Here is a 13389-nt window from a genome sequence, read left to right on the forward strand (position 1 = left end):
ATGCAAGTCAAAAAAGTTGTGTGTGAAAAACATAATTAAGGCATATTTTAAACTATGTACCAAAATATCCACTCAGAGTTTTAGGGTATTATAAAAGAGCTAAAGGAAATTGTTCCCTTCTGTTTTCTAATTTTTAAGTTTTAAAAAAATTAAACATTTTGTTTTTTAATTTTTAAGACTTCCCTAAGTGAAAGTAAAAGTGTTAGTCACTCAGTCATGTCTGACTTTTTGTGATCCCACGAACTATAGCCCACCAGGTTCCCCTGTCCATAGGATTCTCCAGGCAAGAATACTAGAGTAGGTTGCCATTCCCTTCTCCAGAGGATTCTCCCAACCCAGGGATTGAACCTGGGTCTCTGGCATTGCAGGCAGATTCTTTACCATAAAAAACTAAAACTAAAAGCTAGTTAGATTTATTTTAAATTCTAAGAAAATGGACATGTGTTTTAGGGAAAGGTATTCTGGAGTCTACCTATTCTAGAGAATACTAACCTCCATGGAGAGGAAGTTTTCTATATTTTAAACACTCTTGTGTGTATGTTCATTACAAACACACTATAGAAGTTACAAGCACAAATGTGTTTATAGTGATAAGCAAGTCTCCCTTTAGCCCCTGCCTTCTGATCACTCTGCTACCATCCCAGGAGGCAATTCCTGTTCCCCATGACATAACTTTCAGATTCTATTTCACAAGCAAATACCTACTTAAAAAAAAAGACAAATACAGCACATTATATGCTGTTCTGGACTTTCCTTTTGTACTTAATATGTCTTGGAGCTCTTGCCATAGCAGTGGATAGTTACCTCATTCCTTTTCAATATGTTTAATGTTAAGGGGGTTACAGTTAAGAAGTATGTTATTTATTTTTGCCATTTCAACAGCAGAGCTGCAACTAGATTAATCCTTAGTTTTCTGGACTTTAGTATCAAATAGTTAAAAAGCTTTAACTTTTTCTCTGCCCTGGAGCTCTATTTTCCTTGCTAAGATTCTCTGTTCTATGCCTTTCCAACCCCATCTGAGGTTGGACATCACTGTCTGGCTCAGTCATTTGATCTCATTTTTCATGAGTCAAATTTAATAAACCCAGATGGCCTGGCTCAGATGTCACTTAAGGATAGAAGATTAAAGGATGAAATGAAAGTAAATGTATGGGACAGAGGGCTGAGGGCTTGTTGAATGTTTGAGATTTTAATGTGCCTGTGTGTGTGTAATTGATTCCTAATCAATTTAAAGCTCAAGTCACCTCCCCCTGACTTTGCGCCTGGAGACTAGGATTAGTGCAGATTTAGTTCATACAAGATAAGTGCTCATCTCTAGGTTGTTCTGATCCCTCAGGTCACTGTAGTTCACAAAGACAGAGCACTCAGATATTTCTCAAATACTGTTTCTGACTCTCTTTTTCTCTCTGGGTAAGCGAGGCCGATACACTTGCCAAGGATAACTGAGAATGTAAGGGCAATCCTTGACTCGGCAGCTCGAGCAGGCTGTGTGCTAAAAGCAACTTCGAAACACACCCTATAAATAGCCGTTCATTGTCAGCAGGAGCAAAAAGACAAGAGCGAGCGTGCGGCACTGTGATTCAGGTCTAATTAAAGGGTTGCGTCTGCGCCGGGTTATAAGTGAAGAGCAGCTCTCCCCTGATAATCTAGTCGGACGGCAGCGGCGAAGCTCCACACGGACATCGGACCGGGAGGACGCTGCTGGATGCTGGCTTTGCCTCCACTATGGCAAAAATCATACTGAGGCACCTCATCGAGACTCCAGTGCGATACGAGCAGGAGTTCGAAGCTCGAGGTCTGGAAGACTGCAGGCTGGATCACGCTTTATATGCACTGCCCGGGCCAACCACGGTGGACCTGGGGAAGGCCAGGGCGGCCCAGGCTCCTCCAGTGGACGCCGCTGAGATGCCGCCCCAGAGAGGCGAATCCCGCTTCCAGGTCCTGCTGGACGTGGTCCAATTCCTCCCCGAAGATATCATCATTCAGACCTTCGAGGGCTGGCTGCTGATAAAAGCTCAACATGGAACCAGAATGGATGAGCACGGTTTTATCTCCAGAAGCTTCACCCGACAGTATAAACTGCCCGACGGCATTGAAACCAAAGATTTGTCGGCGATCCTCTGTCATGATGGAATTCTGGTGGTGGAAGTAAAGGATTCAGCTGGGACCAAGTGACATCGTGTCGGGTTAGTGTCTGTTCAAACGTCGAGAGGAAGATTCTAGTTTAGACCATGGTATCACGGGAATGTATTACCCACGTTTGAAATGATTTTTTATGAAGATTAAAAATACAGACATAGTTCCTGGTATGTTGAGGTTGTCTTTGTTATTTTTATTCCGAAAGGAAAGTTGTTAAATATGTTCCTACAGCTCAAGTTAATGCTATTCTTAACACCTGAAACATTGACAGTTTAGAAGACTGTAGTCTGATAGTAGAAACGACTCAGAATTATTTCTTCCTTACTTCAACAATGTCAGGGAAGCTTGCATTTGTAACAGTTGATGGCAAAAGAGCCACACCAATTTAAGAAATTCTTATCCATTTTATGAAAGTGTTTTATATTGCTAAAAAGAGCTGTGATCTCCTTTGCTTAATAAGCTTTTCTTTTCAGTGTATTTTATTACAGCATAGCTTTGTAAATATAGAATTTGAAGGTTAAAAAATAGTACTGGAAAATTGGATCTGAAATATATTTATGAGTCACTACATTTGTTACTGTTTTAAACTTACACTGGAATTTTCAGATATAAATCTGATTTTTAAAAGTCCCAAATATGTACTTCATTAAAACAACAAAAAAAAGCTAAGCTGAATCTTAGCTGCAGCGTTTTTCAAAGCACAGTGTATGTTTTGTGGATATTTATGAAATATTAAGATGTATTAAGTCCTACTTAAATTAATATGAAGTTTAGGAAACCACTTTGAAAAGTACAATGACTGAATTCAAGAAAATTTAAACTATGCTCTTTAAATGTTACTTAAAATGTTAGATTTCAGAAGATGGCAAAATGTACTGCATCTGTTCTCACTGCATAATCCTTAGCTTTAAATAGCTTGGCAGGCAATGAAAGTTCTGAGCCCCGAGCTTACATGGGTGTCTGAGTTTATACAGAACATTGGCTGCTTCTATCTCCCCCAACTGCTGCCTTGGCCCACAGGAGCGGCTGAGACATTGGTGGTTAGGAACAATTGCCTTCAACAGCTGGTCTGTGACATTCCAAGGATTTACTATCTCATTCTCTACATGTGAAGTATTTCTTTGGGGGAAAGCTGCCTTTACCCCAGACCCCATGTGAGGCTGAGGACAATGCTATGAATAGAAGAGGAATCTGGGTATGGAAAACAGCAGGGTAGCTGCTGACTGCTGATAATACCCCTGAGTTCCTCTATGGTGCTTTATTTGTGGTTTACATGCAGACATGAGAGACATGAAACAGTAGAAAAATAAATCAGAAGCATACAAGTTGTTTTGAAACCAGAGATGTTAGTTTATAGTCTAACTAACTTGAAAGCATTTTGAAGCTAGGTGTTTATGTGAAGTTGGTGATTGTACATTCAACTCTAGGGTCACAGATTTGGTTCTTAGACAAACTGAATGTCATAGACCAACTCTGCTACATAACAAAGTTAATAGTAATTAATGGATTACATCTACTAATATGACTAGGGCTGGGATGCCCTTTGTCCCACGTCAGATTATGCTTTTTTGTTACTGGGCAGGATAGTGTGAAAACAAGCTAGTGCTTTGAGAAACAAACACAAACATCCTTTCATTGGCCTTGACCTTACTGTAGGTGAGATCTTCTGAGAAATTCCAGAAAGTGAAGTTCTTAGCATGAGGAGCCACTGATAGGAAATGTTTCCTTTAAAAGTTAAAATTAAACACATCATTCATTAGCATTTATTTTTCCTAAGATAAAGTTTAAAGTAATACATTTTTTTTTTTAATTTGGGAGATATACCAAGCACTATAAAAAATAAAAACCATTTATTATTCTTCTACTACCATGAGATAGCTACTTTAAATTTATAGTTCAGAATTCTCTTATACATAAATACATGTATCACTTTTCTCAAAATTAGGATTATATTTGCAAAGGGTTTGATATCCTGATCGTATTGGTTAATTTCTGTTGCCCTCCCCACCTCCCAGCAACCCAGACCATCATCTGCCCCACTCAGCCCCACTCTGAGCCCAAGCAGGCCCACCCTGATGCGCCATTCATTCTAGTTTCCCACTGGGCTCAGCCAATAGGAGGCACTGGCTGCAGACCAGCGGCTGGAGAGAGGAAGCTGGTGGGCAGGAGGGGCGGAAGAGAAGGGCATTTCATTCTCTACTGCCAGCCTGCTGCAGATGAGGCTCTGGCAGGACCTGCATTCTGCAGGACTGGAGGTCTGCAGGGACAGCTTCTTTTCCAAGACGTGGACTCGTATCAGGCACCAGTATTCCAACGATGTTTCTTCCTTATGCCCCTTCAACACTTGGGGTGGTGATGTCTTCTGCCATTTCTTGTTCCTGGTACTTCACAATTCCCTATTGATTCCCTTTACTCTGCCTGCTCTCTCATAAATGATTCCTTCTTTAAAGACGCTTTCAGGTGATAAAAGAAAATTTCACATATTGAGGTATGAGGAAGTCATTCTAGCTAATACATGAGTTGACTTGAATTTTAACTGCTAACTAAAACAGCCTGTTTTACACCTGCTTTAATTATTAAAGAAAAGGGCACACTGACCAGAAGTAAGGAATGTCTATGTTAAAAATAAAGAGCAAATGATTCCCTTCCTGGGACACCAGTGCTGGTCCTCCTTCCATAAGACTCCCTTCTCGGTGCAGAGGCCATGCTGACTCGCTGTGTGAATGCTGACCTGTTTTTCTGAAACCTTGAAGGAGTATGCTTGCAGCAATGCTAAGTTGCTTCAGTCGTGTCTGACTCTCCACAAACCTATGGCCCGTAGCCTGCCAGGCTCCTCTGTCCATTGAATTCTCCAGGCAAAAATATTGGAGTGGGTTGCCATGCCAATTTCCAGGGGATCTTCCCAACCCAGGGATTGAAACTGAGTCTCCTGTATTACAGGCAGATTCTTTACTATCTGAGCCACTAGAGAAATATATGCCTGACTTATTTAATGTTCTTGGTTCTGACAAGATATAAAACTATGTTGACAATCATGTGTCTCTGGAGCAGTTTCTCAGAGATGAGAGGCTGTCTTCCAGGTGATAGTCCTCAGTTTGGCTCAAATAAAACTCTTTTTATATTCTTTTAAATCATTTCTATTCCTATTATAGATTACTTTTTGATTATTTTCATCCACACAGGAGATGGAATTCTGACTGGTCTTGTTTGTTTGTTTTTGCTAGAACCCTGATTGCTTGACTTCTTAAGTGATTAGGAAAAAAAAAAAAATACTGCATTACTTTCTTTTGCTAGAGAACATTAAGTGATTTGTAATGGTCACACACAATTCCAACACAGATAAACAACAATATCATTTAACCATTCCTTCTCATTACTCAGCCCAACAGGAAGCAGATGGCACTGTCCAATTGGAATAATTCAAATTAGAATAATTTATTTATAAAGGGATAAATTACAGAGGAGTGGGCAGGGTGGACATGAGCCACAAAGCAGCTCCCTACCCTGGGGGTAGCAGTGTGGAGCTCTTAGGTTCCTTAGGTCCAAAGGAGAGGAGGAAGCAGGTCTCAGAAATCAAAAAGAAGGTCAGATAGAGAAGAACTCCAGCTCTGACTTTCATCTTGAGGGACACAGTCAGCCAAGGTGACCTCATAGGCACCAGGAAAATAAATACTTTCTCCCTCCAATCTCCTACCGGGGCATCCTATTTGCTGGACCTATCTGGTAGCCAGAGGGTGTGGGTGTCCTGTAGATACAGTTCAGCAACCTCCCAGGGGAGAGAGCAAGGTGGAGAAAAGTGGAGAGTGACTCCTAGGGCCCAGGGGAAAACACCAGCTCTCCACTAAAGTGAGAACTGTTGCTATAGCTCTCTTTTAGGAAATCTTTTCTACAAAAAGATAGAGCCTGAGACACTATTTGGGTGCCTTCAAGTTGCAATACAATTTGGCATGCCCAAGCCCAGAATGGTGAAGGTGAGGAAATAGGGAGAAAAAGGCAAGAAAATACGAGAAACAAAGTGATGTGATGTGCTGCTATGCTGGCCACTGTTTCACACTGACCTATAAAGAGACTGCAGCCTCTGGGCAGGGGTGTTGGCTAGGCACCTGGAAGTCTCCAGGAGACCTTCGGGAGGAAATCGAATCTTAGAGCACTCCACAGGGTATAAAGGAGAGGGAAATTGCCCTGTTCCCTACTATTTCCCGTATCTCATCAGTCAGGTTCCAACTCACAGGGAGTAGACCCTCCTGAACTCTGAGTTTTATCATCCAGCCCCTGACTGCTCAGAAAATCAGACCCACGCCGCACAGGGTGACATTTCATCCATTCTGGGGGCAGAAGGACGACGCAGCCTGGCTAGAGCTCAGTCAGGGAGAAAAGTGCAGGTTCGGGGCTTCCGCCTGAACAGCGGCCACCTGAGGAAGCTTAGCAGAGGCTCTGGCAAAGGTGGCAGCAGCCTGGCTTGGGAGGCAGGCGGCAGCCGCAAAAAAAAGAAGGCAGGCCAGAAGGTACACAGGGTTTGTATTCACAACAATCTCAGACCCAGAGCTGTAGGAAGAGGGTGCCAGGCAAATCAGAGTCTTATAGCAGCTACACTGACTTCAAATTATAAACTCTAACATGACCTTACATATAATATTACATATTATATATAATATTATTATGTATTATATGTTATTATATTATTGTATATTATATACAATATCATTATAACATTACCATATATAATATATAGGTGATGATGTTATACATATTATATATGTATAATATATATGGTGATATTTTATATATATAATATGTATAATACATAAATTATATAATATATAAATTAATTAATGTATATTATATATCCCAAAAGACATACATCTCCATATGATATATAATTTATATATATTATATAATATGTATATTTGTTATCTATATATATTTGTTCTTTTGGTTTTTTTGTTTGCCTGTTTGTATTTTTTGACCCTACTACTTGGCATGCAGGATCTTAGTTCCCCAACCAGGGATAGAACCCATCCCCCCTGCAGTGGAGGCATAGTATCTTAATCACTGGATCACCTCATATTTTGATCTAATTTTTAATCTGCAGTGTAAGTCCTCTTAAACTTCTCCAAGATTTTGGAAGTCCAAAAATCAATGGAGATTTTTATCCCACTGACTGCCCTTACCTTGTTTCTCACCTACTTGTGATTATCTGGAAATTGCTATTAATGGTCTTAGCACATCTGAAGAAGGATTTTTAAAAAATACAACAACTTCAGGTCAAAAAAAAAAATCCAAAATACCTAATAATCATTTACACAAGCTTAACAAAAATATGGTTTCCCTGGTGGCTGAGCGGCAAAGAATTTAGTTGTCAATGCAAGAGATGCAGGTTTGATCCCTGGGTCAGGAAGAGCCCCGGGAGAAGGAAATGGCAACCAACTCTGGTTTTCTTGCCTGGGAAATCACCTGGGGGAGGAGCCTGGTGGGCTACAGTCCATGAGTCACAAAGGGTTAGACATGACTTAGCAACTAAACTAAAACTAAACAAAAAAATGCTTTTTAGTAGTAACCTCTGTTCTCTTCAAAGGCTCTCAAATAATTAGCTGGAAACAAGAATTAAAATGTTGGTTCAATATACTGATTTATAGCTTAGACATAATTTGAAAATAACTCTGTTTTAGCAATTGAGTTGGCTAGATGTTCTCCACAAAATAACAGAACAGTATTTTAAATTTGAAAATTGAAGAATTCTAAGTAACTAAATAAATTATTCTAAGTAACTATTTTCTTTTATGTTTCCTCAGCATTGTTTACTATATAAGAGCATGTATATTTGCATGTATATATTTACAAAATCCTGCTTATTAGTGTTTTCTAACTTCAAGGACAAATACAAAAAATATATTGAGGTAATATAAAATGGCTTCTAGAATACCATTCTTGGTAATTTGTTGAGATTTTCTCTATGACCTGGTATGTAGTAATTTTTCTTAAATGCATTATGTATACTTGAAAATAATATATGTGTATGTTTTCTATTTGAGAATATATATGAATAATCTCCTAAGGCAAAGGAAACAAAAGCAAAAATAAACAAATGAGACCTAATTAAATGTAAAAGCTTTTGCACAGCAAAGGAAATCATCAACAAAATGAACAGACAATCTATTAAATGGGAGAAAATATCTGCAAATGATACAACTACTAAGGGGTTAATATCCAAAATGTGTAAACAGCTCATGCAACTCAACATAAAAACAAACAAACAAAACAAACTCAAACAACCCAGTTAAAAATGGGCAGAAGACCTGAATAGATACTTTTCCAAAGAAGACATACAGATGATTAACGGGCACATGAAAAGATAATTAACATTGCTAATATCATGGAAATGCAAATCAAAACAATGAGATGTCACCTCACACTTGTCAGAGACTCTCTCATCAAAAAGACTGCAAATAACAAATGTTGGCGAGGATGTGTCCACTGTTGGTGGGAATGTAAATTGGCACAGCTACTGTAGAAAAACAGATGTTCCTCAAAAAACTAAAACAGAATTACCATATGATACAGCAGTTCCACTCCTGGGTATATATTTGACCAAAACAAAACACTAATTTGAAAAGATATATGCACCCTAATGTTCGTAGCAGCGTTATTTACAACAGCAAAGATACGGAAGTCACTTAAGTGTCAGTCAACAAATGAGAGGATAAAGAAGTTGCAGTATATGAACACAATGGAATACCAATCAGCCATTAAAAAAAAGAATGAAATTTTGCAATATGCAACATGTGTGGACATGGTGAATATTGTACTTAGTGAAATAAGTCAGAGAAGGAAAAATACTGTATATTATCATGTGTATGTGGAACCTAAAAAATATGCCAAAATAATGAATATAATGAAACAAAAACTTCCTTCTATTATCTAGTAATATATATTGAGATTCCATAGTAGAGAATGAAAACTTGCCCATATCACATAGCAATATCCATTTCAAAACATAGCTGAATAACTAAGGTTTTTATATTTGACATTTCCCCCTAGTTTTCAAAGCTACTTTTTCCTAATAATTTTCATCAGAACTTAAGAACACTTGGGATCTGCTGTACCTAGCGTTAAAACATACTGTCATACAATAATGTCCTGCTACTGTGTTATTGCACAAGAATAAATGAATCAGTGGAACAGAACAGGAAACACTGAAAAGAACCCCACTGTAAAAGTTTAGTTTGATAATGGCAGTTGATAAAATGAATAGGAATATGATACAGCATATGTACCTAAGATAACTATATAGGTATCTATAAAAATTAAATAAAAAGCTTATTCCTATGATACACTACAATCAAAAGAAAAATTACAAATGAATTTTAGAAGTACTGAATGTAAAAATAAAATAGAAGTACTAAATGTAAAAAACAAAAAATGCCAAAAGTATCCAACCAACACTGTGTTGGTTATTCTATTTTTCTCTTGTCTTTCTCTGCCCTGTTCTGTGCCCTCAGGGCACTACTCTCTGATTTCAAGTTCAATTTACCCAGCTGAAGGCACCAACAAGACAGCAGCCTGCAGAAAGACAGGCAGATTGAAGTCTTTTATTCCCTGCCTCTTGCTATTTTGATTCCAGGTTGTGGCTGGGATTGCCTCCCTCTGTCAGCAGCCCTGATGAGACTGCCTTTTCTCCTCTGGCTCCAGCCCACATTGGTAGTTCTGTTTTCTTTCCCCTGTTCCTTTAGGATCAAGGGGGTAATGACTTCCCATTGTTACTGTTCTCTGGGTGCCTATAAATGTGTATCAATTCTGATGTGTGGCAGTTTTTCCCATATCACCAAGCAATTCTGTTATACCAGCTGAGTATGCTAAAACTCATCTCAATTCTGACACTATCTACCCTTAGATCCTGCAGGTTAAGGGTTCAGTCTGACAAGATTGCTCCTCTAACCCCAACTTCAGACATCAGTTGCAAGCCCAGCTTATCACCTGTATTTCTAATCAACTGGCTATATAGATCTGCAGTTTTAATAGCCCCTTTCTTGTATTGGACTAATTTGCTAGACTGGCTCAGAGAACTCAGAGAAACATTTTATTTATACTTAGTAGATTACTAGTTTATTGTAATATATAGTATAAACTCAGGAAGAGGCAGGTGGAAGAGATGCAAAGGACAAGATACAGAGAAAGTGGGAAGAGTTTTCATACTTTCTCTGGGGGCCTCTCTCCTCGAATTGTCCACCAACATGGAAATGCTATGAACCACCTCCTTTTGAGTTTTTATGGAGGTTTCATTACATAGGCATGATTGATCAAATCCTTGGCCATAGGTAATTGAATTCAGTTTCTAGTTCCTTTTCTCTCCCAAGGATGAGGACTGAAAGTTTTCCAAACCTCTAACCACATGATTGGCTCTTCTGGCAACGAACCCTCATCCTTAGGTCACCTGGGGGCTTTCCAAAGGTCACTCTTAACATAACAAAAAATGTCTTTTTTCTTTCTCTCTACTTAGGAAACTCCAAGGATTTTAGAAGCTCTGTGACAGAAATGGAGTCCAAGATGGAATATATGTTTCTTACTAGAAATCCCAATATCACAGTGCCTCAACATTTTTGTTGGTCCCTCAGCCCTGCCCACATCTCTGTAAATAATCATTTTATTATATATTTCTTAAAAATCCAAGCTAAGTATGCTTTTTGTGTCCCTTTATAACTCTGAATGGTGTATCTACCTATATATCCTTCCTTGGGCACAAGAAAGGCCTCTTGTGCCCAAGGAACAAAAAGACAACAAAAAATAGGAAAACATAAGAGGAAATTGCAAGGAGACCCAACCAGTCAATCTTAAAGGAAATCAGTCCTGAATATTCATTGGAAGGACTGATGCTGAAGCTGAAATTCTAATACTTTGGCCACCTGATGTGAAAAAGTGACTCATTGGAAAAGACCCTGATGCTGGGAAAGATTGAAGGCAGGAGGAGAAGGGGGTGACAGAGGATGAGATGGTTGGATGGCATCACCAACGCGATGGACATGAGTTTGAGTAGGCTCTGGGAGTTGGTGATGGACAGGGAAGCCTGGCGTGCTGCAGTCCATGGAGTCGCAAAGAGTCTAACATGACTGAGTGACTGAACTGAACTGAAGAAATATTTGCATTTGGGGGGGATTTTATCTAGTCTATAAGACTAAAAATTATGATGATATTCAGTGTTGGTTAATATGGTGAACAATACCTCTATGTTGCTGATTTGTAGCATAAATTAGAACAATCTTTCTGCCAGAGAGTATGTTAAGGCTCTTAATATAATTTTAGAAGTAGAAGAGCAAGAATTAAAGAATTTACTCTAATGTTACAATAAAATTATATAAAATTTGTGAGGCATTCTTTAATTGGAAATGTTGAAAATGTAAGAAATTTCTTAAGCAAACTAAAGTTTATTCAAGTTATAAAATACTATCCTGCTAATAAAAATCATTTTCCAGAAAAATATTGAGTGAAGTGGAAAAATACTCACTAAATTTAAGGAGGAAAAGCAAGTTACAAAAGGTATACATGAGGGGAGGGGAGAGAGGCTCAGAAGGGAGGGGATATGTGTATAATTATGGCTGGTTTACCCTGTTGTACTACAGAGACCAACACAACATTATAAAGCAATCTTCCTCCAATTAAAAAATAAATTTAAGAAAAGGTATATAAAATTTTCACCTTCTTTTGTGGGGATATCTCTATGTCAGAAAGTTTTTGTTTAGGATGTGATTTTAATGGAACTATTGTACTTCATAATATGGATATGCCAAAGCTTATTGTATGCAGAGAAGAATCAAAATTTAAGTTTCAAAATGCCAAAAGTGGAGAGGAGTCAGGAGATGGCGAAGCAGACATGGAGCTCACCTCCTACTATAAACATATCAAAAATATACCTATATGTGAAACAGTTCTCACAGAAAACTAACTGGAAACTGGCAGAAATCTGGAAGAAAACAACCAAGGCTGCAAGAAAGATCCCCCCCTCACCCCCAACATGGCCATTCCCAGTTCCAGCTGAGTAAACGCTCCAGTCCTGCCCATTCCATGCCCTAGCTTTACACTGGATGTGGGACAGCCAGGTCCTGAGAAAAGACTTAATCTAGAGATGCAGAGGTGCCTGGGGAGGTGATTCAGGTGGGGCCGTGGCAGCCACTCTGCCACTCACTCAACAGCACCATGGAAGTAGCCCAGCCTTTTGACTATGGCATAGCTGTTTCAATTCCTGCAACTGCAATGCTGCGACCTCCAGTCCTGGTAGAGCAAACGCTCAGGCCCTGCAGACTTCATGTCACAACCTTGTAGTAGATCTGGGACAACCACACATGGGCTGTGTGTGAGTGGAGGTGCAGACACACACACAGAAAGCACCCTGGACCTCTGTAAGCACATAAGCCCCACATGCTTCAACGCTCCCTTCCTCTGGGGCAAAGGGCAAGGCCCCAGTGTGGGGAGAAGGAAAAATACACTTAAAAGGAACAAAACCTGCTCAGCCTTCAAGGCTACCATTACAGCAACTTGGGAACAGACCCTGCTTCCGATAAGAGGGTGAAGCCACTGAGCAGAGAGGAAATCCTACCTCACAGCTTGGGCAGGTTTTAGCTCCTTCAACACAAGCCACACCCCCTATCAAGGTGATAGTGACCAGCACACCCGAGGAAGGACGTGGCTGGCATTCACATAAAATTGCTTGTACAAAAGACACTGGGCACATGCAGTCTACACAGAGATGCTCCCACATAAAAACACCACAGTAGATGACTGTTTCACCTCTATTCACAGAGACAGAGAAAGTTAAGAAAATGAAAAGGTGGAGGAAATATTCTCAACTGAAAGAGCAAGAGAAAAGCCCCTGAAAAAATAGATGAAAGATAATCAGTCTACCAAACAACGAGTGTTAAAAGTCGTTAATAAAATACTTATGAATTAAGAAAGGATTTTTATAAGCCCAGATCATTCTAATAAGGAACTAGAAACTGTATAGAAGACCCAATCAAAAACAGATAATTCAATTTCTGAGATAAAAAGCACTCTAAAAGCAATGTATGGCAGACTAAATGACACAGAAGAATGCATAAGTGATCTGGAAGATACAGTAATGAAAATCACCCAATCAGAATGGCAAACAGAGAGACAAATGAAAAGAAAGCAACGTAAGAGATCTATAGGATGATGTAAAATGTGCCAACATTCACACTATAGGGGTTCCAGAAGGAGAAAAGAGAGAGAAGGGGATCAAAA

At 39.2% G+C, this 13389-nt stretch overlaps 1 protein-coding gene across 1 annotated transcript; it reads left to right on the plus strand.

The window, feature by feature from the left end:
• Positions 1-502: 502 nt before the first annotated feature.
• Positions 503-11611, plus strand: HSPB3 (heat shock protein family B (small) member 3). The gene is made up of 2 exons (XM_020886064.2): positions 503-2186; positions 10637-11611. Exon 1 carries the CDS (start codon positions 1726-1728, stop codon positions 2173-2175), a length of 450 nt encoding a protein of 149 aa, XP_020741723.1. The 5' UTR covers positions 503-1725; the 3' UTR covers positions 2176-2186; positions 10637-11611.
• Positions 11612-13389: the final 1778 nt, after the last annotated feature.

The sequence above is a fragment of the Odocoileus virginianus genome, chromosome 14 (assembly GCF_023699985.2).
Source record: "Odocoileus virginianus isolate 20LAN1187 ecotype Illinois chromosome 14, Ovbor_1.2, whole genome shotgun sequence".
Classification (NCBI taxonomy): Eukaryota; Metazoa; Chordata; class Mammalia; order Artiodactyla; family Cervidae; genus Odocoileus; species Odocoileus virginianus.

Coding starts and splice junctions, on each gene's coding strand:
- HSPB3 (XM_020886064.2), top strand. CDS start 1,726: ATGGCAAAAATCATACTGAGGCACCTCATCGAGACTCCAGTGCGATAC.